Raw genomic sequence first — 25954 nt, 5'->3', positions numbered from 1 at the left:
TCGAAAATATATCCTCTGATGAGAGTATATATGAGCAAGAGGAAATCTTTAGTTCTGAAGATTCGGAGATGTCCGATGGATCAACCGGAGCCGAGTCAGACTAAAGAAGAGCACGAGGTCCACCACACCCAGAAGGAGGATCAGAATGGATTTACCAGCCATTTCCTGATTCCACAAAAAGAAGTGGTGAAGCAGCTCGTGAAAAAACTCAAGAAGGAAACCGAGGAAGTTCAAACCTACCAAGGATTTTCTAATGGAAGATTGAATCGAGTGTTAAATAGCTTGATTCCAACCAAGAGGAAGCATCATGTCTATTTTGGCGTCACAAGCCAAGAAACGGCGCTTCCAATTGAGATCACAAGCAACCAGGTGGAAATCCAGCTGGTTCCGGCCGAAGATATTAGGAAGGATCTCAGGAAAATGAAGCCAGAAGTCGCAAGTACGATGAAATGGATTCATATTGGAGCAATTCAATTGGTGCTCAAATCTTCCCTTCTCCCAGGGACAGACCAGCCAATTGATGTCGCACTTTGCGATAAAAGGGTCAGAGATGCCAGAGAATCAGTTATTGGAGCCTTTTCGGGCAATCTCTATGCCAAGAAGATTATAACCGAGTTCTACCCACAGATCGCTTATAATCTACAGGATTCATCCTTCAGCCGAGCCCTGACTCTCTATCAGGACTACAAAAAGAAGGAGTACATGACAGATGGAAACAGGCCATACTCATTGACTTATCAAGTCTCGTATGCCCTATCAAATTCCCATCATACAGAGTTATTTCTGGGAAAAGAATTCATTGAAATTCCAGAAATATTCAAAGAAGTTGCTAAGGCAGCCCCTCCAAACCGAGTGGAAATTCCCCAAGCCAGGGAAATTGATATCGATGTAGGAGATAAACCGGTGCTTAGCCATACCCAGAGTCTTAGACTGGGAGCACCCAGGCTATCATTTCAAGGAAATAGGCTAACTTCAGGGCCTATAACAAGAAGTTTCTCTCATTCCTATGAGAGAAGGGCGATCCAGGAAACACCAGTTCCAGACATGAAGGTCAAATTCAAATGCCCCGAAGGATGGAGACAGGTTTCCACAAGAATTGATACAACAAGCATGGAAAACAAGTTTCCCTGCAGTATGTTGTATTATCTGGCGAATCCAGGCGACAACCGATACATCGGAACTCTGGAGGTTGGAGGTTTTGAAATTCAGACCGAAGGCCAAGCCGGACAAGAAGCAGATGTCCTGATTTTAGGACGAAATTTCCTTGACAAATATAAACCATGGTCATGGAAATCAGGAGGAATGGAGATCACCATTGGTCGCCAGAGAGTGATGATCCAATGACAAGTCCATTCTCGATATACATCTCTGTAGGGATGTTATATGAGAAATTCAAAGCAGAATATTTTGCTGCTTATGTGGATTCAGGAGCAGGAATCTGTACAGCAAAACGAGGAGTCTTTCCAACGGAAGTGGAAGAAGATCTACCTCGAATTGCAGGAAGGGATTTCTCCAAGAAGATTTTACTCTTATCAAAGGGAGTAAAACAGACGGAAATATTGATCGGCGGAGCAGGACAGACACCTTGGTACAAGGTCAAAACTCCACCAATTTATTTCCATGATACCGGAGCAGATATATTATTCGGAAATAATTTTCTGCAAAGCTTCAAGCGGTACATACAAGACAATGAGGCCAGGAGGCTAGTGTTCACAACCAATTGTGACCACAAAATCATTGTGCAAAGGCTCAATGGAGCTTTTCATCGCTCGATGCCAATCAAATTTCGCAGCAAGCGTGGTGATGATGGCAGACTCCGGAGACCTCAAATGAAGGATCAAAGGAGATTCGGAGAAGTTTTGCTCAAATGCAGAACTGAAGGATTCCCAAATCTTTCTGAGGAAGAAATTCAAATCCTCAAAGTATCCCTGATATCACACCAAGATATTAGGGAAGAAGAACAGGTGTCCATTGCCGACGTCAAAAGGAGAATCCAGAAGTGTTACCACGAGGATCCTTTGGCATGGTGGGACAAGAACCAGCTCAGAGCAACCTTGAAAGTTAAAACTGGAAAGGAGTATGAGTTCGTAAGGTTCAAACCTATCCTGATGAATCCTCAAGATCAACAGGATATGATGAGTATAATCAAGGAACACCTTGATTTAAAACTAATCGAAGAAGGAAGATCACCCTACAGCAGTCCGGGATTTCTGGTGAGAAATCATGGGGAGATCAAGCGAGGAAAACCAAGATTGGTCATTAATTACAAAGGGATTAATGACATTCTTGAGTTTGACGGATATTTCATCCCAAGCAGAGAACACCTCATTAACTGCATGCGAAGTGCAAGGGTATTCTCAAAGTTCGATTGCAAATCAGGTTTTTACCAGATTCGCATGGAGGAAGAGAGTAAGAAGTTCACAGCCTTCTCAACTCCACAAGGACATTATGTCTGGAATGTCATGCCAATGGGGCTAGCCAACGCGCCTCAGATATTCCAAAGGAAGATGGATAATCTCTTTAAAGATTATTCTTCGTTTATGTTTGTTTACATTGATGACATTCTTATTGCATCAAAAAACATTCATGAACATGTCAAGCATCTGGAGATCTTTGCGGATGTTTGTCAACAAGAGGGACTAGTGCTGTCAGAAAAGAAGGCAGTCATAGCCACCCAGAAGATGGAGTTTCTGGGGATCGAGATCGATGAATCTGGGATAATTCTACAAGATCATATTGTGGAAAAAGTCCAGGGATTTCCAGAAGATCTCAAGGAGAAAAAACAGCTTCAAAGTTTTCTCGGAGTTGTTAACTTTGCAGGAATGTTTATCAAAAATCTTGCAGAGTACCGGAAAGTCTTCAGTCCACTACTGAAGAAAGATGTTCCGTTCATTTGGAAGGAGGAACATCAGGAGGGTATGAAGAAGTTGAAAGAGATTTGTAAAAATCTCCCGAAACTTTCAATACCACAAGACGAGGATGATTTGGTCCTCTACACCGACGCGAGTGATTTCTGGTGGGCAGCAGTGCTTACAAAGATCACCCCTTTTGGAGAGGAACCTTGCAGATACTGTAGCGGTCTTTTCTCCGACGACGAAGCTGTGCGATGGCACATCAACGAGAAGGAATTCTTTGCAGTGCGAAAGGCGTTTAAAAAATGGCCGCTTTTCTTACTTGCCAAGAAATTTGTTTTGAAAGTAGATAACACTAACGTTAAAGCTTTCTTAACAAAAAAGATTGAATCTAAGCCTGAAAAATCTAGATTGCTTAGATGGCAAGCCGAATGTCAATATTATGATTATGATATTGTCGTTCTGAAATCTGATCAGAATGTTCTTGCAGATTTCCTTACAAGGGATGGAGCTCCCTGAAGTGGAGGCCATCGAGACAATACAGGGGCAGCTCTTTGCAAGTCTAGAGCTGCTACAACAAGAATGGCAGAAGTGTGTACTACACACTAAACAAGCTGGAAAGATACAAGCGGCTGACGAAGCCCAAGTATCCAACCGAATCGATGATTGCTTCATGAAGATGTTCAATCTTCAGGAAGTACTCAGCAAGCCGCTCTTGCGCGTTGTCCGTGAAAACCGGGCTAAAGCAATGCTTTCCGTACAGGGCGGATTACCTGTAGCAGGGGATTCAAGTACCCCTAGCACGAGTCCTGAGAGAATGGCTTTACAGCCGGACGCTCGAGGAAAAGATGTTGTTAAGGGGTCACTCCCTGAATCAACATGTCAACCCACCACCTCTGGGGTAAAAGAGGGAGAGATCAATCTTAGGCCGATGACTGGCCAACTTAAGATTGATACTAATTTTGTTGATATTTCTCCTTCTTGGCAGATTTATCAAGACAGATGGGAGAAACTCATCACGAGAAAGGGCATTAATCCGGGAAATTGTCGGGTTGATGTTGCAGGGAGATACCCTAGGATCTGGACAACTCCGGGAGCTAATCCAGACCACATCAAGGAATGGTATGAGTTTGGGGCTTTGGCCTCAGTTTATACCACTTCTCCAGCTTTCAACGAAATCAAGGGTCTACCCAAGTGGATCCAGAGAACAGTGTTTGAAGCCTGGGAAAACAACGAGTCCCTTAAACGGGGAGACGTTCTGGAACTGTACTTCTTCAGCGCAGCACCAGAACCTGTCGGAAAAGGAGTCTATGAAGCTTTCCATTTCATCAAGCTTCGAAGACCAGATACAGGAGCCTTGAACCGAATCAAAGTTCCTGAATTTCAAGTCCCAATCGCCTCAACATTTACGGAGGATCAAATCTCCACGAGACGAGCATGGGGACTTTGGGTCTGTCTCACAGAGATGGACAAAATGAAGTCCAGATTTAAATTCTTTCAGAGTTCAGATCTGGGAACGTTCCTGGTCAACACAATGACAGGAACAACAACTGAGTTTGCCGAAAAATCTTTCGAGAAAAAGAGGCAAACAATATGGGACAACAAGATTGCGGGGAGCAAAGAGACTCGTCGCAAATTCTGCAACATGGCTCATTCGGGCCAATGGATCGAGAAAATCTGCGACCAATGTTCGTCGCAGAAGGAACCAGAATTCGGCAAAGGTTTCTTCCCGAAACCAGACAGAAGGAGGTTCCGGTCTGATGAACACGACAAACATCAGACTCCAAAGGGGAGGACCCCGCGGGCACCAAAAAAGTAAGGTGGCCGACAGAGCAGAGTGAATCATGTGATTCACAGCAAGGATCGCACCCACAAAAGAAACGACAAAAGTGGGTGGAAGAACAGGAGGACCACTCACCAAAAGCTCCAGGACAAAAGTGAGTGGAAAGAAAAGCAGCCGGTCCCTACCAGCATTATCACAAGAAGATAAAGCAGGGGTCCAGCACCATGTGATGCCACTAACAAGTGTCGGCAATCAAGGCCGACAAAAGAAGGTGGAGGTCATATTCAAGCTAGCTGGCCACGAAGATTGTATCCGAGGCCAACCACCAAGCAATAATAGAGGGTATCAAACCTCTATAAAACCACAAGTGCTGGAGAGAAGGAGGGTATCAGAAAATCACAACATTTTCACACACACAACTTCCTCTCTCTAGAAATTATCTTTTGTAATTTTAATTCTTATTTTCAAAATTTTTCGTTATAATTTAGTTTCTTTTTTATTTTATGTACACAAGAATCGGCTACTATGAGTAGCTGAACAAGTTGTCTTCTCCCTTGGGGGATTATTTTTGAAATAAATTAATTATTATATAAATCCTCTATAAACGCTTAGTTTTAGTCCAACTATTCCGGTTGAGTAAAAATATTTTCTTTATTTTTCCAACAAAGTATTTAGTCGACACTTAGTGAAGGAGAAGGGTTGCAACCATCTCTTGCGAGTGTGTGGTTGGTGCGTGCCGGGGAGGCAGACGAGCCGTAAAACGCAACAAGACCGACTCCTGAAGAAGACCAGTCGACGAAGGTATAATGTTGGTTTAATTTAAGAATTATTTTGAAGTGTTTACGGAAGCATGTTGGGCCTGTTTACTGTTTAAAAACATAAATGATTATAATGAATTATAGAGAATCATTTGTTCAAAGGTTGTAGTGTATATTGCTCGACGCACTCGACGTGCTCGTTTGTTTGTTGGCGAGCAATACATCAGAATGTGCATAAGGGTATTATTGTCTTAAATGGGTAGATTTTATATGTTTGGTAAAGGGTGGGTACATTTTTGTTTTTGTCTTTGAAAAAGGGTACTTTCCATTTTGCCTCTAGTTTCAATGTCACCATCTATATCATGACATTTCCTCTTCTACATTTTATATAAGGAAATTTTAATCTAAGTGCCACCATTCCTGAATTTCAAGTGCCACTCAGTAAAAACTAAAAACTTATATCACAACACCTCAGAAAGGTAGTTCATCAAACGAACTCCCAAATCAAGTAAAATAATGTTAAATCATATATAGCAGAGCATGAAAGCATTAAAAATACAAGAAAAGAAAAATGAAAAGTGTTGGCAAGCTAAAAGAATATAGAAGACGACGTCTGTTTTCTCACACTAGTAAAATCTACTTGATACACACAAACTGTAAAAACTAGGCAGATACAGTAACAGAAGCACCTCCATTAAAATGAAATAATCATACGATTCAATGTTTTTTATTGAAGGGACACCTAAGAGGGTATCCCTGTTATATTTCACGCTAATAAATCAAGCAGAAAAAACTCACATACAGTGTCTCAGTCTGGGTGAGATACAAATCCCAGACAGAGAAGGAAAAAACATCGCCAGTCTTCAGAGCCGACAAACAGGAAGAAAAATGAATACAAAAATAACTCTCTACCTTTTCAATGGCGTAGCAGTAGAAACCGTTTTGTGTTGAAGAGCCGCACAACAAATAAAGCTACAGGAATCTTCCACAAGTGTATTTCGCAGTCTGATTTACATCTCAACCATCTGATCAAACGAACCTAAGTTATGCTAAAAGTCGAACCTCAAACCTCAGACGATCGCTATGAGCATGTATACTTTGCACCAAGACCCTGTTAGCTCCGTATAGTAACATCATTTATATAAGCTGAGATATTGTCTCTACCAAGCAATGCGAAACAAAATTCACAATTCACGTGTTCTCTAAATTTCCTCTCCTACCATCATTTCAGATTACTCAGTTCCTATGCAGATACTCCTGAAAATTACAGAGACAAGTTAGGTGATCAAATTCAGTTTAAGTAATAGACATTCAATGTCAGAGACATATAAGGTGATAACAGTTTCAAACCACGTTTCCTGAATTTTTTGAGGAAAAAATACTTCAAACAATCTACATCTAAATTGTAGCTACTAGCTACTGTAAGTTTACTTTGTCCAAGTGTTTCGCACATTTTGCATGATTTTTGACAAGAATGGAGTTTTGGTATTTCTCTACTCAGAGAAGCCACTGTTTAAATTTGCACAAAAATCCTATCTAAATCCCTCCTATATGCATGCAAATAACAGAATTATAAGATAAGACTTCTCTATTTATAAGCAACTTCATTCAGGGCTTGTTGAGATTTTGTGTGAGTACTTGAAATCCTAATTGACACATGTTATCCAAGTTGCTAGGGAAAGATACTATAAGTGCATGATTAACCTTAAGACTCATGAAATAACTCATTTATTAGTGTTTCTGCATCTAAAGGTATTCTTTTACCTTATACATTTAAGAGAAATAAAACCCAAGCATAATTTTTCATTAGCTGATGTACTTGGGAGGTTGCATTCACTACATCAACTACGTAGAAAATAATTAGTGCTTGCGAAAGCAAGTCATTATTGAGTTAGGCTGCAAATGAAAACTTTGATGCGAACACTAGTGCATATACCAAACATGATTTCGAGAGTGAGAGAGAGAGTACAGTTCCTTATGTTTAGGTAAGTGCCATTTTCTAAATCTACATTATTTTCACAATAATTCAGCTCTAAAGGTACATATAGATCTATCTAAATTTTAAAAGAACATCATATGCACAGCTTACAATCTTAGGGAAACATCATACTGAGTCTTGACTCTTAAGGAAGGCAAAAAGAATCCTCAATCGAGGAATCAAGATTAAATTGTTATGAATTCATGGTCGGAATCCATTAATTTATTCTCATCATTGAAACATCATGGCAGCATGAGTCAAGTTAGTTATGCATCATACTAAATAAGAATCTTCTCTAATCCACCATAACTACTTCAGATTTTTTACAGATGATAAACTAAAAGATTAAAAGTAAAGCCTAATTCTCATTAGCTAATGGGGAATAAAAAATATAACATGATGTATGAAGCAAAATGAATGTAAAGAGCTTTCATATTAAAGTGCATCACATTTGTATCAATAAATGTGTCAGTTATTCCCTTGGGTAATATCAGTCCCACTATTGTTATCCCATTTACCATTTTGGGTTGTTCCATTTCCATAAAAGGTAATTAACCCTTCAAAAAGTGTGGGTCCTACCACTTTTAACCAATTTCCACCTTTTTCTTAATTCACGTGCCCAAAAGTTTTGGGACAATAATAGTGGGACAGATGGTGTATAATAGTCACAATTGGACCAAGTATTTTAGCATATAATCTAGTAACTATTGCTAATGGGGTAAATTGGACATTGTTTTAATCAGGTCATGTTGTAAGGCAGAGATCTTTAGTGACATCAAGCAGAAAAATAAAAGGTAGACCACCATCGAAGCTCATCACAGCATTTATTCAGGTCAGGTGAGATTAATATTTTTTTTCTTCTTATAAATGGAATTTTGAATGGTAACGAATGCCGAAGTTTAGTGACTTACAGCTGAAAAGTTGGTAATGTACCACACAATACATACAACTTTTCTGCACAGAAATTGGGAGGGTAGTTTTCATTTGGCTTGAAATCCTATTTTCTCCAAACTTTGTTAAAAATGGCGATAACATTAGCTAAACAACAACTTCTTAGTGTTATGTTTTGGGACTATGTGACTAGAATCTTGAAGAAGCATGAAGGGGACATTCCTCACAATCAAGCATGTCAGCTTTCCTGTGGAAAAACCTACAAAAATAGCTCTCGGTTTTTGCTTCTCGAAAAAAAAAATATTTGCAACTTCAAATGCAATGATGAAACATGCAATACCTCTATTGGATTGTCTATTTGGAATGTCATAGGCCACTCCATAATCCTCAGAATCTTTGTTAGCCACATCTTCAGAATTCCCAAGAGCATAACCAAATGATCCAGAATGATCCAGCTCAGAAGATGTAGTTTGCCAAGTAGGATCACCATAAACAGAGCTACCACGGTAAAAATCCCCATAGGATCCCTCATAGCCACCACTTGAGACAGAAAATGTAGAAGAAGTGGCTACACCAGTTCCTGTATTCCTTCCAAACCCTCCTGCTCCAAGAGCATAGCTATTTTCTCCACCTCTATAACCAACATTACCCCCACTGAAGCCGGAAGAACTTCCCCCAAGTGAGGCAGCAATAGGATTAGTGCCCCAATTTGTTCCATTGTTTCTAAAGACTCCAAAACCACCACCACTTCCAGAACCGAAGTATGAACCAGAGCTAGCATTATTTGCTGAAGCATTAAGGCCACCATTTCCCCAAACATTTCTGGGTGATGAGTTGAGGAAAGAGTCACCACGGCTGCTACTTGGGTTGTAACCTATAGGAGTACTGTACCTGCTCTGGCTACTGCCAAAATATGGGTTCAAGACACGGCCATAACCTACATTGCCGCTAAAGTTAGAACCTCCACCAAACCCAGCATTCAAACCTTGCTCCATATTCACTCCCACACCATATGCTGGAGAACCAAAAGGAGAAAATCCAGCACGTGCACTAGCCAGAGGACTATATCTTCCATCCATCCTGACACTATAGCCTCCAATTGAGCCTAGATTATATCCTTGTGGGTAGCTATTGAGGAAGTTGTTCCCTCTACTAAAACCGTAGTTGTAACCAACTAGTGGGCTCCTGTTGGGCCCAGGAGACAATTCTTTCGGAACCGCTCGCTTTACCTCAACCATCTTTCCATTGAGTTCATGGAAGGTTTTGTGCAACACCCTATCCACTGCTTCCTCTGAATCATATGTTATAAACCCAAAACCTCTTGGTCTCTGAGTGTTGTGGTCATACATGACTACGACATCTGTTATGGTACCAAACTGATCGAAGTAATTTTTAAAGTCACTCTCGGTCACAGTAGATGCTAATCCTCCTACAAAAATCTTTTTAGTGCGTCCAGGTCCTGGTGATCCCTGAATGCTGCTGCTGTTTCTATTTATCAAGTGCTGGTCATCCCTCGGTACTGCCTTCTTTGCTTCCACCTGTATTACAAAGGAAAATGAATAGACCAAGCAAGAAGACAATGTAGACCTAGTAAAGTGGATTTCATAGGTCATACGGGTGTTAATATTAAAGTAAAAGTTGTGAAAGAAGATCCAAGGAAGTCCAGAGAGCACAACATTTTCTGATCATCCACTTCTAGTTTTTTTTTTTTTTTTTTTTTTTTTTTTTTTTTTTTTTTTTTTTTTTTTTTTTTGATCGGTCAAAGTCATGTTAGATGTTAGTAGTTAGTTCCCCATCCACTCCAAGAACCACCTTATCTCTCCATTCACCAAACTCCACCTTATATCTCCAATCACCAATTCGTTCCCAAGAGGGATCGAACCCGGGTCACTTCACTTAAGTGAGGACCCGGTGGCCAGTGGGCTAAGCCCCCTGGTTTGATCATCCACTTCTAGTAACTGAAAAGCTTAACAATACATATATAATCAGCTGATTGCATCAAGACAGCTCCTTTACATAAGAAACAGCTATTATTGACAGTGTAAGATGGAATGTTTTTAATGCATTACGCTCCAGACAATATATCCATTTAACTTACAGTTCGACCATCAATCATGTGTTTCTCCTTAACCACCCTTTCAGCAACTGCAGGGTCAGCAAAGACGACAAAGCCGAATCCACGAGCACGTCCTGTGGTTCGATCTTTCATGATCACAGCCTCCACCACATTCCCATATGCTCCAAAATACTCTTTAAGACGATCCTCATTAGTATCCCAGGAAATCCCACCAATAAAGAGTTTGCCTTGGTCAGTCTCCATCTTTGCTGCAGCTTCCTGCAAAATTAACTCACGCTGCTCCATCACAAGCAAGCAATAGCATAGCAATTTCAAAAACATCTAGCAAATCTAGCACAATATATTCGATCATAAGTTAGTATGAATAGAATTCCAAACAAGTCTGATCCTACTAAATGCGCGAATCAACTCAAAACTGAGACTTCTGAAGGCAATATCAATAAACAAAAGTTGAATCGAACAGATTACAGATCACAGTCCCATAATCAAGCAAGCACACACAAAAATCGAAACTTAAATCTCGTAGATCCCAGTGCAAACAAAAACCCATCAATCAAGACACAAAATCATCAATACCTTATCCAGAAAAATCGAGCAGGAACCAGTAGCAGTGAGTGATCAAATATTAAGTGCGAAATGCTGGATTCGATCCAAAATCATCGGATCCCTGATTCATATATTAAGATTCAACACGAAAGGCCTCGAAAATCCATAATTCATGTAGATCGGAACAGTCCCGCAATCAGAAAAAAGAAGAACAAACACACAAATAGATTCACCAATGTTTATTTATATTTCAGTTTTTTCTCAATAGAGACTCACCAAGTGGGATGGGGAGAAACAGATGGGAAAATTGATGAGAACAAGATCTATCGAGAGGAATATATATCAATGAAAACAGAGGGTATGTTCATCCTCTGTCTCTCTTCTACCCTCTCTCTCTTTCTCCAAAGGTCCTTCTCTTGCTTTCTTTTTCTTGGTTATTCCAATCCTTTTTAAACAAATTCAAAAGAAATGGAATTCCTTTAACTTACATGGGAGGAGAGATATTCTTTTTATTTTTATAAAATAAATTTTAGGTAAAGAGGAAGAGAGAGGTGCGTATGTATTTTATGGGAATGTGATTGTTTAGGCCATCATCTCTGGTTGAAGAATATCTCAAGGTAGATGACAGGAGATGAGCTCTAGAGAATTACTATTACCATCATTTTTTTTTTACCTTAATACATACTAGCAAGTAACCCCCGTCGAAATTCGACGGGAATAATAATCGAAATTCGACGAAAATTTATTATTATATAAATTTATAAAATTATTTAATATATTTTTTTATTTATCAATTTCATTTCATTATAATAAAATACTGAATGAGGTATTTATAATAAAATATTGTAACATTTAGTTAAAATTGACCTACATTAAATTTTCTATAAGAGTTGGTCTTGAGTACAATCGGATGTACCGTACAATCGGGTTGCATCCACACCTAGAATAATGCCATGTTCGAGTCAGGATACGGATCAGGGTCTGAGTGTAGGTGCAACATGGTTGTATGGCACAACCGGTTGTATCCAAATTTTGTGTTCCTATAGTATATCTAAACATAGTATTGACCCACAAAATTTATAAATAGAAACTACAACATTTATTTGAAAGTTACCGAAATATAGATGTCTATAGTTGCAATCAATCACTGAAAAAAATATATCAATAGTGACTTAAACTTACAAAGTCTGAATAAATTATTAAATTTGTAATTACTTCATAACCTATCGAAAATTTCATCACAAACCACATTAGTTGTTGTGTCATTCGTATGACCATTCTCATCACCTCTTTTTTAAGTGACTTTTGAGATTGCTACATACAGTTGTCCATAACTAAACACAAATGTTGGTAGGTATAATCATACATTCAAAAGAGATTGTCCACGACTCTTGTTTATTGTCATAACAAAACAAACACTAATAGGGAATTGCCTTCTCAGGAGTTGAATAGGAAATTTAATGAAATTCGATGATCTCATAATCATTCTAACAATGAGAAACTTCTTGCCTACTTTATTTTTTGAAATGAGTTTGCCTCTAGACATTAGAGACATGATGTAATCATTAATCGTATCAACCATCTTATTGGTTTGGGGGAGAAGATAACTCTGGATCAGATGCATTAATTATTCATTACGTCAGGGTACATATGTGTTTTCCGCTATAGTTACAATAGGATTTGTTGCATCTCGTATAAGAATATCTTCTGATAATATCACATCAGATTCTCCATCACCAAGACTTTCATCAGTACTTTTAAGTATCCATTCTCCAAATTTTTTTGTATTTGCCTGATTTTTTTATTAAAAACTCATTATATGTAATATGCAATTTTGAAACCCATAATATACATTATCAAATAATTAAACAATTGCTTGGTACGTCCCTAAAAATTGTCCATGACTAAAAACTTATTTCAGTAGGTATAATACTACATTTGAAAGAGATTGTCCCTAACTTTTATTTATTGTCATAGTAAAATAAACACTCACATGGAATTGCCTTATCTGAAAACGAATTGAAAATTTAGATGAGAATTGAGTAAAATTATAATAGAGTGATTTATGACGCCACGTTGGATAAAATTTATTTTGTTGTGAATGTTCTTGAGCTCAAAGTTTTAAATACCTCAAATTTATATTTTACCAATGACTTTTCAATGTACATTTCGAATAAGGACAATAAGTTATTCATGTCATATTAGAAATTATCTTATGCAATTAAATATAGGAGTTTTGGCGAATAAAATTACGAAATTAATAATAAAATATTGAGACCAATATTAATTAAAAGTTAAATACTGGAAAATGTTAATAGATATTAATTTATATTAGTAAACCTAATTAGTAATTAACAAACAAAACCGAATCCGGAAATATATGATTGAGCCCATCTCTAAAATTACGAAATTAATAATAAAATATTGAGACCAATATTAATTAAAAGTTAAATACTAAAAACATGTTAATAAACATTAATTTAATAAGAATGAATGAGAATTGAGGAAAATTAGAATGGAGTGATTATACGACGCCACGTAGGATATGATTTATTTTTCTTTTATATATATATAGACTTCAATTTACATTTTCATTTGAATTAATAATATTTTGTATTCTCGAGTTTTAGAGCTTTTTTTTTTTTTTTTAATTTCCTTAACTATCAAATTTTACTAAATAACCTTCAATTTTTATGCTTTCTTATAAAATCTCTCTAAATTTTACTCCCTTCGTCCCATGAAGCATGACCCAATTCTTTTCGGCACCGGAATTAAGAAATTGGTATTTTGTGTGTTAAGTGTGGTAGGTGAAAAAATGAAAAGGTGAATAAATAGTAATTTTTTTGTCATTTTTAGAAACGGGTCAAGCTTTGTAGGACAAACTAAAAAGGAAACTGGGTCATACTTCGTGGGACGGAGGGAGTATTTTATTTTTTCAAAAACCCTCAACTTATTTTCCAAAATATCATATTTTACAAAATTCGACAACAAAAGGATTAGTCACCTCGCAATTTTTTAGGGATAATAATTTTTTTCACCTCACTTAACAAACTTGACGTTGTGCCACCTAAAAATGTACCAAAATTATTCGCTATTATGTCGTCAAATTTTATACAATAAAATATTTTTTGGAAAAACCCTAAAGTTCAGGTTTTTTTAATAGAGAGTGAAAATTGAAGATATTTTCTAGAAAACATTGAAAATTGAAGACATTTTCTTAAAAACACTGAAAATTTGAAATTTTTTAATAAAAAAATCTGTGACATTTTATAGAAAACACGGAAAGTTGATAACATAAAACATTATCAGCACTTTTATTTTTTATTATTTTTTTTATGAATATCTCAAGGTAGAAGCACCCTAGATGAATCTTCATTTTTATATAATAGTCTACAAACCACATTAAAAAAAAGAACTAAATATCACATGCTCAATTTAGAAAAGTTTTCAACCGCACATGAAAAAGAAAATACACTTGAAAAATCAAATATGACAGGTTCAAGCTATAACAGCTTTGAAACCACACATAAAAGGTAAATCATATCTGAAAAGTTAATGTGACATACTCGATTTGAACGTTGGGAAAATTCTTTGTTTTGATTAATGTCAAAATCAATTATGCAAACCCTGAACATGACCAAAACTCAGCTAAAGGATCAGGAAGTTCCTAGCTGAAATGCAGTATGTTGAAATCCAAGTCTAAGAAGAAATAACTTAGAGAAGTATATGAAAAAGTTGAAGGCTGCTGAAACCCAGTTGAAGATCCAATTGCAAAGGAAACCCAATAGACGATCCAACTGATGAGAAAAACCAGACTGATGAAGATATCCTAGTTTGAAGGATCAACTGATTGCCAAGCTGATCAGATTCGTGTCATATCTCCAGCACGTAAATTTTGCAAAGTATGAAATGTAAATTGATGAAGGATCCGAAGTTAACACGTGTTCAGACTCACTTTATGGATAGAAATAGACGAAGGACCCGTTGGATATAATGATTCAAGACCCGTCGTAATCCACTTTGATTCCCCTCTCAGAGATTACGTGGCCCAACATTATCCCTTATTTCACCATAAAATGACATTTTTCATAGTTAAGAACCAGACTTTTCTCTACACACTTCTTCAATACAAGCTTTAGATGATTGAGACAAGTGTCGAATGAGTCTCCGTACATGGTGAAGTAATCCATGAAAACTTCAATACAATTTTCCAGGAAATCAGAGAAGCTGCTCATCATACACCGTTGAAAAATTCCCGATGTGTTGCACAAACCAAACGACATCCTACGATATGCAAATGTTCAAAACACACAAGTGAAAGTGGTTTTCTCTTGGTCTTCATGAGCCACAAAAATTTGCATGTCTCCAGAATAAGAAGCAGTAATAGGCATTACCAGCTAGACGCTCAAGCATCTGATCGATGAACGGTAGTGGAAAATGATCCTTGTGTGTGACCATGTTTAGCTTCCTATAGTCTACGCAAACTCTCCATCCAATCTGCAATCTAGTCGGCACCTGATCTCCTTGATTGTTCTCAACGACCTGTATCCCTGACTTCTTCTGTATGACATGGACGGGGCTGACCGATTGACTATCGGAGATGGGATAGACGATTCCCAACTCCAAGAGTTTAAGGATCTCCTTAAGTACCACTTCTTTCATAATTGGGTTCATCTTCCTTTGAGAATCTCGAACAGGTTTTGCTCCTTCTTCCAAGTAGATGTGGTGCATGCATTCTGTCGGACTGATTCCTTTAGTATCGGCCAATGTCCATCCAATGGCTTCCCTGTTCTCCCGTAAGACTCTGACCAAACGCTCTTCCTAAACAAGGGTCAAATCAACACTGATGATGATTGGGAGCGTTTCATCAGGACCCAAGTAAGCATACTGCAAATGCTTAGGCAATTTCTTGAGTTCCAATATGAGTGCTTTTACTATTGAAGGTAAGAGCTTCTCATTCTGCCCATATTGAACCAACAACTCCGGTTTACCTTCTACTGATCCTCCAACGGAATAGACTTCGTGGATGATGTCCTTAATTCTCTGGTCTGCTTCAGTTTCAGCTTCCAATGTACTCTCCTTGAGATAGTAGAGTTGCATAATGGCTTCCTTCATGGTCTCATCCTCCATGTGTGTTGCATCTCGATCGGTTAGACCATACTGGATTGCCTTCACTAGCGCATCCCCTGAACTGAACTCAATTTCTTGCTCTTGTACAAGTCGTTCAAATGCATGTACCATGTCCACTGTCTCCACTTGTTGCTTCCTCCTCATGGTTTCATAAATGTTGAATTCCTCCAACACGCCATTGAACTCACACGTGAGTACTCCGGTCTTCATGTCAATCTTAGTCCCCGTGATCATCATGAATGATCTTTCCAACAATATAACATTCTCCCCAGCCTTTGGTCGGGTATTGAACACGTAGAAATCGGCGGGAAAAATCAAATCTCCCACCTTAATCAGTCCATCTTCCACCACACCTTCTGGGTAAGCATTGGACCGATCAGCCAACTGTATGACCACACGGGTGTTTCTCAATTCTCTGATGTTTAGTCACTTGTAGACTACCAGTGGCATCACGTTTATAAAAGCTCCCAAATCCATCATTACTTTATCCATGTTAGTCCCTCCAATATTGCAATGAATGGTGAATATTCCCGGATCCTTCCGTTTCGGTGGTAACTTCCGTTGGATCACTGCCGATACACTTTCACCCATGACATAACGAACTTCTTCTTCCACTTTCCCCTTCCTTGAACAAAGGTCTTTCAGAAACTTGGCATAGTTAGGAATTTTTCTGATAGCATTGAGCAATGGTATGCTTAGTTCCAATTTTTTAAACATCTTCATCATTTCACTGGCCTCCTTCTCTTTGGCTTTCTGTCCAAATCTTCCTGGGTAAGGTGCTTCTGTTTGCGCCACACCACTAGTCTGTTTAGTGGCTGACCCTGTACCGACTTCTCTCACTTTTTCTTTTATGATTTCTACTTTAAGAAAGAGTTCAGCCTCGTCTTCTTCTCCACCTTCAAACTCAGTAAGGATTTCTTGTTCTCGTTCTCTCTAGTTAATCCCCTGCGGTGGAAGCTTTTCGGTGTTTTCTTCCATTTTGGCCAATGCTTTAGCCAAATGACTGACCTGCTGTTTGGTCTGGTTCAAACCAGCATGGACCTCGTTCCGAAACTTTTCACTTTCCTTTGCTAGGTTCTCAATGGCATCCTCCCATGTTGCACGTCTCTGGTGTGGGGGTTGGTACACAGGTTGTTGCTGAGGTTGGTAGACATGTTGTTGTTGTGGTACTGCCTGATACTGTTGTTGTTGTTGTGTCGCAACCCGGCTCCGACGCCAGTGATAGCGTAGACCGCATATCGATAAGACAAGAAGAATAGGTTGAACATCAAGCGGAAGTTCGCATGAAAACATGCTAAGGCAATCACCATAATATCATCTCAATGTATAAATGTCGTCATCATCATAACTCCAAAAATATCAGAATTCTCAAGAACAAGTACAAAGCGGGTATAGTTAAATATTCACAAGGAAACATGTTATTCAGAGTATCGCAGCAAAAGGTGAACCAACATATAATCGAGAGTAAATTGGTTGATTAAAAAACAAAGTGACTCCACATCAAGACTCTGTCAACAGAAATAGAAATACGGTAAAGAAAACACATCGACCGAAATAATTCTCCACCAGCACCAGACCAATCTCGCTCCTCGCTTATCCTGCACGTTTAGAAATACATGCAGGGCGTGAGTACATAATACTCAGTGGGCATACGCCGAAAAACAATAAAAGCTGCTCTTAGAGCTATAGATTGAACTTGCCCATTTCTAAGCAACACACATGAGTTAAGTGTAAAAGAGCTCGTATAAGCAGTTAAAACATAAGCATCATAGATAAACGAACGACAGCTGTCAAAACTCAGCAAGTATGTACCACAACTACAACTCATCATTATCTCATCAAAGGTACTGAGAAGTAGTCCTCCTTCTCAAGCATCGTGACCGGATGACCTGAAAGACGGCTCGCGATCACCTCTGTGTATACAAATCCCGCTTTTAGCAGGATCCGAATTCATCTCATCTCAAAGTAGAGGGTAGTCATACAAGCTCAACATTATCATAAAACTTGGCAAGTCAATATTAGTTCTCAACAACATTTATCTCAAAACATAAAAACAAATAAAAAAAACTCTTAAACATCATCATCAAAACAGTTTAGAAAGCTCGTATAATATGTATACTCAAAATAATGCTCACATAATAGTGGTAGTGAAAGTAATGCCCACCTGAAGACTTTAGCTCAAGCTCTCGTCAAAGTGGAGACAACTTACTTCTTTCCTCTGCTTGTGTCTTCAGATATCATCATCCACATAGAAGGTTCATGAGATAAAATAAACCTCAATTAGCAACTCGCTTACTAAAGACTTCAATCCTATCTCAATGATATTCCGTCACTGTCATCTCAAATTTCCTAAGTATATACATATATCCTAAGAAATCACAAATCCTACTCTCGACTTAACACTCAAATAGAGCTAGATTAAAAGCAATCAAGCACATAGGCACACATAGACACATAAGGCACATAGAATCACATATATAAGTAATCACATTCAAACACCATTCTGCACTATCTTAAACCAAAAATTTAATCCGTTTCACCTCGGACCTCTCCTGGATTCGAGACTCATATCAACGGAAACCTCTTTGAGTCTAGTTTCATTTAAGAAAAAGTATGTTGAAAAACTCCAAGTGGTTTAAGAGATATGGCTGTTCTCCTACAGTCTATCATATCCGGCAGTTTGTGCAACTAAAAGTTTTGATTTTTGAAAAATAGTAAAAATTTCCAAAATAGCTTGAAATTTTGTGGATATCTAGATAACATAATAATATCTTTTCAATAAAAATTTGGAAGGTAAAAAGTTACGGAAAGCTACTGAAAAGGGTGGCTCTAGTGTCTGTTCTTCGAAATTTCGGTAGAAATTAGTTGTCGTTGGAGTTTTATATTTTGGAAAAATAGTAAATGAAGTCCAAATGTCTTGAAAATTTACGAGTGTATTCAAGACACTTATATATACTCACCATTAAATTGTTACGACTTTTGGGTAATAAAAACCCATCGAAACTAGTAGGTCAGTTGGCTTTAGAAAGGTCTCAAATTAACTCCAAACTTGAACATAAAAGCAATTATCTAAACTCCGGACTTCTTCGATGAAAAATTCTCAAAAGTTCAAATTAAGCTCTTATAATACCCAAGAACATAAATACATGATCAATCGACTCACGAAAAATCAAATTCGGCTTCCGCTTTTCGACATCATACTCAGTTCCCAACCAATATTTAAGGAATGATCAGTTTCATCTCTTATCACATATTCATGCTCAAATACTTCTCAAATAGCCATATATAATCACATCTATCTCATAACTCGACACATTAGGAAAGACTCCTCTTATTCATGCAAACTAAACTCAAGTAAATTCTCACATAGGCAACAATTAACCAACTTAATCATCAATAAATACTATTAGCATGCTCAATCTCATTTATCCTAAGTCAATACGCATAGTTAGCACATAGACATGAAAATCCTAATTTTTGTTAAACTAAACTTTTTGAAAATCTATAAGCATGACTAAATCATTAATCCAAACTTAGATCTATCAATTTAGGTTACTTAATCACATATATAAACCATCAATTAGCAATTTAAAGCATAGAGACACATAAACCTAATTTTCATCAAACTAACTTTCATCAAAATTAACAATCCACTTCAGATCATCAATCTACTCCATCAATTATCATATTAGTCATCTCATAAACTCATACTCATCATCAATTTATCATTCAATCCATAGACTCAAGAACTCCCAAATTTTGGACAAACTAACCTAAGTGAAAATTCATACCTCATGTCAAAGCTTCTCAATACGCATAGGAATCATCTCAAAATACACCAATAAGCATAAAACTCACTCCAATTTAAGAAAAGGAAGAGAAATTTTTTTGAAGGGGAAGACCCCAAATTTTTGAAAATTTTGAGGAAGAAAGATAGGGGTGTTTTCTTGCTTCAATCATGCATATATACACATATATAACTCAAATATGATTAGATCTAGAGATCTCTAACACTTACTCAAGGATTTTGAGAGAAGTAGAATTTCTTCACTCTAGACTCCAAGTTCTAATTCTTCCAAGATCTCTTGATTCAAGTGTATAAGGTATTTTAGGGCTTGATTTAATGGAGGATACTAACATAGAAGTGATTTAGGAAGCTTGAAGGTTTCTCTAATGGTGATCAATGGAGGAGAGAGAGAGAGAGAGAGAGAGAGAGAGAGAGAGAGAGATGGGGGGGGGGGGGGGGTGAGTGGCTTGAGTGAGGGGAAATGAGGGAGTGAGAGAAATTTTTATTTTTGCTTAAGACAACATGTCCTCTAATAATCCTCTAGCATAATTAATGCTTCATTTAATGCCTTCTAATCGACTTGCCCACTTGATAAATAGTCACATGGTATAAATATTAAAATAATGGTTGTGAGAGTGGCAATGTGTGTAGTGAAATTAAATCATGTAATATCACTCAAAAATAAAAACTATACCCTATACACTTATATGGCCAAAATAAAAATAATAACACTAATAATTAGTGCACTCACTCAATAAACTCTACTTATATCTCAGACAAATAAATCTTGAGAAATACTGTTAGAAAAATTCTTAATATATATTGGTACTTTACTACTTCCTGATTAAAACTTAATCTTGTTCGTTAAAAATCTCAAAATAATTCTCACATGCTATCATTCTTAAGAAAATCATAATCACTCAATCATAAATGCACACGTAACAAATAGTCACATAATCAGTCAAACAAATAGTCTCAGATAATGTCACACCAAGACAATCCACATTCATCGTCAAACAGATCATCTCTCAAATCGACTCTTCTCTATAGGGATTCTCACTCATTTTCCTTAACTCTAATTCTAATTAAATGTTCATACGAACATAATAGGACAATTTGTCTCACAGATAGCTATGTACTCGTCATCGAAAATAAAATATAATCTCTTCTCAATTCAATCAACATCTCTATCTCAACTCATTCTTTCAAACCTGTTCACTTTCTAGTTTCATCATCAGCTTCTAACAGACTCATATCTCCGTCTATATAGAAACTCCGTCTCATCTAAAATAATCAAAAATCTAATATATCAATATCACAATACTCTTTGATCTCAAAAAAAGAAATATCACAATACTCTCAGTAGTGTCTCGACACTATTGCTAATAAGAAAAAGTATGGGGTATTACATCCTACCACTCTAAAATTTCGTCCCAAAATTTGAGTTACTCACATTCGGGAAAAAGTTCAGGATACTTTTCTTTCATCTTCTCTTCGAGTTTCCATGTTGCTTCTTCTTATCCGTGATGTCTCCATTGGATCTTTACCAAAGGAATCAACTTGTTTCTCAATTGCTGGATCTTTGGGTCCAAAATAGCATCAAGTTTCACCTCGTAGCTCAAATCTGGTTCCAGGGACACTTCTTCTTGGTGGATGACGTGTTCTGGATCAAACACATACTTTCTCAATTGAGACACATGGAAAACATCATGAACGTTCGCGAAGCTCGGTGGCAACACAAGTCTATAGGTGACGGGGCCTACTTTCTCCAGTATATCGTAAGGTCCGATATATCTCGGTTTGAGTTTTTCTTTGAATCCAAAACGGTGTACTCCTCTGGATGGGAAAACTTTCAGAAAAACTTTGTCTCCCACTTCAAATTGAATCTCTGTCCTTCTGGTGTCTGCATATGATTTCTGTCGATCTTGCGCTTCTTTTATTCTCTGTCAAAACTGTCGCACGATGGTAATCATCTCTTCTATTGCTTCAGGTACAAGCACTTTTTTCTCTCCAACTTCGTCCCAATAAAGCGGGGATCTACATTTCCTTCCATACAAGGCTTCGTATGGAGCCATATTGATAGTTGACTGGAAACTGTTATTATATGCAAACTCAATCAAGGGCAAAACTTGATCCCATTGACTTCATCTGTCTAGCACAACAATGCATATCATGTCTTCCAAAACTTGTATTGTCCTCTCGGACTGTCCATCTATTTGTGGATGAAACGCTGTACTAAAGTTCAATTTAGTACCCAACTCGTTCTGCATGCTCATCCAGAAATATGAAGTAAATTAAGAATCCCGATCGGATGTAATCGTCATCGGTAGTCCGTGCAATCGCACTATCTCACGGATATAAATCTAAGCTAGCTTGTCAGATCCATAGGTAATCAGAATCGGTATAAAATGTGCACTCTTCGTCAATCGATCGATGATCACCCAAATAGCTGTGTTTCATCTTCTTGACTTTGGCAATCCAGTCACAAAGTCCATGGCTATATGATCCCATTTCCACTCGGGAATTTCTAATAGGTGTAACTTGCCATAAGGTCGTTGGTGCAGTGCTTTCACTTGCTGGCATGCCAAACATCTTTCAACGAAAGACGCTTTCTCTCGCTTCATTCCTTCCCATCAAAACTTTGTTTTCAAGTCTTGGTACATCTTTGTACTTTCTGGGTGTGTAGTGTAAGGCGTGTCATGTGTTGGATTTGTATACTGAAAGCAAGAACGTTTTATGCTTGTATACAATGTTTCCTGTTACCACTATCTACTCTCCTATCTGATTGTGTTCATGATTGCATATGTTTGTTCTCTATCTCTATACAAGTAGATTATATGGTGTGTTGTAGATCACAGAAGACCATATAATTGGATTAACCTTAAGAGATATAATATAATCACAACCGAAATAACTCTAGGACAAGTTATTGGTTTAGGCTGCGGTATAGATGGAAGTAGTTTGTCTTGACTACTTGTCTATACTGGTACGTCATAACGTATTGATAGGACCACAGTGAGATATATTCTTCTATCTGACTTAAGTGAAGAATTAGAGATCTCGGTGACTTATAAGATCTTAATACTAATAAGATGTCAGATATATATGTTGATTCGTTTATCACTTTGACTTACTATGAGCGAGAGTTATATAGTAACTTGAGTACTCTGTATCTTGGGTGATAGCAGTTAATATATGATATCTGATTATCTGTATTAGTACTCGTATCCGATATAGGATAATGACATCCCCTTAAGGAGCTCAATAATGTTTATTACGCTAAACCCTGCAGGTTGATTAAGTTCAGGCGCAATAATAAGGTTTGAGTGGTACTGCTTAAGGATTACAAAACAGATTAATTAATTAAGGCTGTCAGAGCTATAATTAATTAATGGATGTCGGAGATTTTAAATACGAGGATTTAATAAGTCTAAATACAAGCCCCGACTCATCACCGGTAATAAAGGGGTAAGTCAATATTGGTTCTCTAGTGGAATGAACTGATATTTATAAATTAATTATGGTCTGGGCTGACCATAGATAAATTAATTTATTTGAGGCCCATCTTTATTCCTTGTATCTGGTCCCTGGACTGGCCCAAAGTCTCCTAGCCCTAGAAGAAGAGAAAAATGCCTCCTACACTAATTTTGTGCCTACACGTATTTATTTTATTATAAATACAGCTGTCAGCTCTCAGGAAAACATACTGATAAAATATTAGGGTTTTGGAGAGCTGTGGGGCGCAGGAAACGTGAGGAGCTTTTTCTCTCGTGGGACTTTCACAGTTCGTTGTCCATCCATGTCGCAGCCCGATTCCGACACTAGTAATAGCGGGGATCGAGTATCGATACGACTATTTTAAAGGAATAAAAGACAAGATGTATAGGTCAAACATCAAGCGGAAGCTCACATCAAAAGGTGTTAAGGAAATCATCATAAATGAATCCAAGGGTAAAATCGTCAACATCGTTATATCTTTTTGATTATCAGGAATTTCACGAACAAAAACAAAACGGGTATAGCTCATTTTTCATAATGAAGAATAATATGCAGAGTATCGCAGCAAAAGGCGAATCGATTATATGTATGAAGACATATAACCGTGAGTGTATTGCTTGATTTTCAAAGGAAATTAAGTATCTTAAACATCAAACTCTATTTAACATAACTTCATATCAAAACTCTATCGACAAAACAGACATACGATAGAGAAAGAAAACGTCAACCCGAAACATTCTCCACCAGCACCGCACCATACTCCCCCTCCGCTTATCCTGCACGTTTAGAAATACATGCAGGACGTGAGTACATAAATACTCAGTGGACATATCGCCGAAAAACAAAGTTGCTCATAGAGCTATAAATTGAACTTGCCACAATTTAGCAATACACAGGAATTATATCTTAAAAGAACCTGTGCAAGCAGTTTTAACCATAAACATCATAATTAAGTGTCTGCAGACAAGTACTCGACATGTATGTACCACATCTACAACTCTTCATCATCATCAAGGTACTGAGAAGTAGGCATCCTTCTCAAGCACCGTGACCGGCCGACCCGAAGACGGCTCACAGTCACCTCAGTGTACACTAGCCCTGGCAAGATAGCTATCAACTAACTGCCTAGGACCCGATCGTCTCATCTCAACTCATCAGTAGAGGGTAAACATACAAGCTCAACATTATCATAAAAAAAATTGGCAAGTCAATAATTCTCAAACATCATCATAATCTCAAAACATCAAAACATCTCATAATTTCATCATTATTTAAAACAGTTTAGAAAAGCTCTTAAACTGTATATTCAAAATAATGCCCACCTGAAGTCCTTACTCAAAAATCTCCCGTCAAAGTGGAGTTACTTACTTCCTTGCTCTTCTCGTGTCTTCAGGGATCATCATCATCATCGAAAGTTCATGTCATAAAATGAATCTCGATTAGAACTCATTGACTAATTCTCAGGCTTTATCTCATACTCTATCTCATATTCTATCCCTTTACTCAACTCTATATAAACTCTCCACTCATCTCACATCCTCAAGTTCAAGGATAGGTTTCAAGAAAATCATGGCTCTAAGTCTCGATTTATCTCTCATATAAGGTTCGTCTAATCTCATTCAAACACATAGGCAACACAATCACATAAGGCACATAAGAAATCACAAACAAACATCATCAAAACATGCTCTGTTTTTACACTGACCCAATTTGAAAATTTAAACTGTTCTGACTCCGACATCTCCTGGACTCAAGACTCATACCAAAAGAAAGGTCTACGAGTCTAGTTTCATTTAAAAAAAAGTAGAGTCGAAAAATCCAAGTGGTTTGAGAGATATGACGTTTGTACCATGATCTACCATTTCTGGCAGTTTTGTGTAACCGAAAGTTACAATTTTTGAAAAATAGTAAACGTTGTCAAACTGGGCTCAATTTTGGTGTATATCTAGCTAACACAATAAGGTTGATACCATAAAAATTTTGAAAGCTAGATCACATAGGAAGCTACTGAAATGAATGACTTTTTCCCCTGTTTTTTGAAATTCTCGGTAATAATGCACAGTTTAGGTTTTGCATTTTAAAGAAATATCAAATGAAGTTGAAATGACTTGAAATTTTACCAGGGTACTCAAGACTCATGTAGGGACTTTCTATAAAACTTTCAAAGATATTTGACATCGACAAACCGTCGATCACAGTAGGTCAGTAAGGCCTACGAAATTTCTCAAAAATCTCATCTCAAACTCTTTATATGCTCAACCACATCAAAACGATCGAGCGATTCAAAAAAAATATACTCAACCTCGACTCTTCTCATCTCATATCATTCTCGAACATCAACTCAAAGCAAAAGCAAATCTCACTTTAACTCAATTAAATTCCCATGGCAAACCATAGCCAATATCCTCAACATATACTTATTTCATGCTCAAGATTATATACTTAAATGATTTCACACAATTAATCACATAGATTTATTAATCACCCTAGTTTTTATTAAACTAAAACTTTTGAAATACCACTAATCATGTATAACCTATTGATCAAATCATAGATCTAACATCCTAGGTTACCAATTAGCACAAATCAACATCATAAAACAAGATCCCATATAGATACACATATATGTCATCTTCTTCCTCAACTAACACTTT

The 25954-nt window shown here is 37.4% G+C and overlaps 1 protein-coding gene across 6 annotated transcripts; it reads right to left on the bottom strand.

Moving 5' to 3' along the window:
- Positions 1 to 6065: 6065 nt before the first annotated feature.
- On the bottom strand, positions 6066 to 11528 carry LOC131011479 (heterogeneous nuclear ribonucleoprotein 1-like). Of its 6 annotated transcripts, none has more exons than XM_057939271.1 (5): positions 11162 to 11528; positions 10916 to 11006; positions 10361 to 10597; positions 8603 to 9800; positions 6066 to 6650 (listed from the first exon to the last, which is right to left on the bottom strand). In XM_057939271.1, exons 3-5 carry the CDS (start codon positions 10580 to 10582, stop codon positions 6637 to 6639), a joined length of 1434 nt encoding a protein of 477 aa, XP_057795254.1. In that variant the 5' UTR covers positions 10583 to 10597; positions 10916 to 11006; positions 11162 to 11528; the 3' UTR covers positions 6066 to 6636. The 6 variants fall into 6 exon arrangements, with proteins under 6 accessions (XP_057795254.1, XP_057795257.1, XP_057795253.1 ...); XM_057939274.1 differs by having other exon boundaries at positions 8603 to 9957; positions 10212 to 10597; positions 11162 to 11482; XM_057939270.1 differs by lacking the exon at positions 10916 to 11006.
- Between the last annotated feature and the right edge of the window lie 14426 nt (positions 11529 to 25954).

This window comes from Salvia miltiorrhiza, chromosome 2 (genome assembly GCF_028751815.1).
Source record: "Salvia miltiorrhiza cultivar Shanhuang (shh) chromosome 2, IMPLAD_Smil_shh, whole genome shotgun sequence".
Classification (NCBI taxonomy): domain Eukaryota; kingdom Viridiplantae; phylum Streptophyta; class Magnoliopsida; order Lamiales; family Lamiaceae; genus Salvia; species Salvia miltiorrhiza.
Note: the sequence above shows the minus strand (reverse complement) of the source record. Positions and strands in the feature narration are given on the sequence as shown.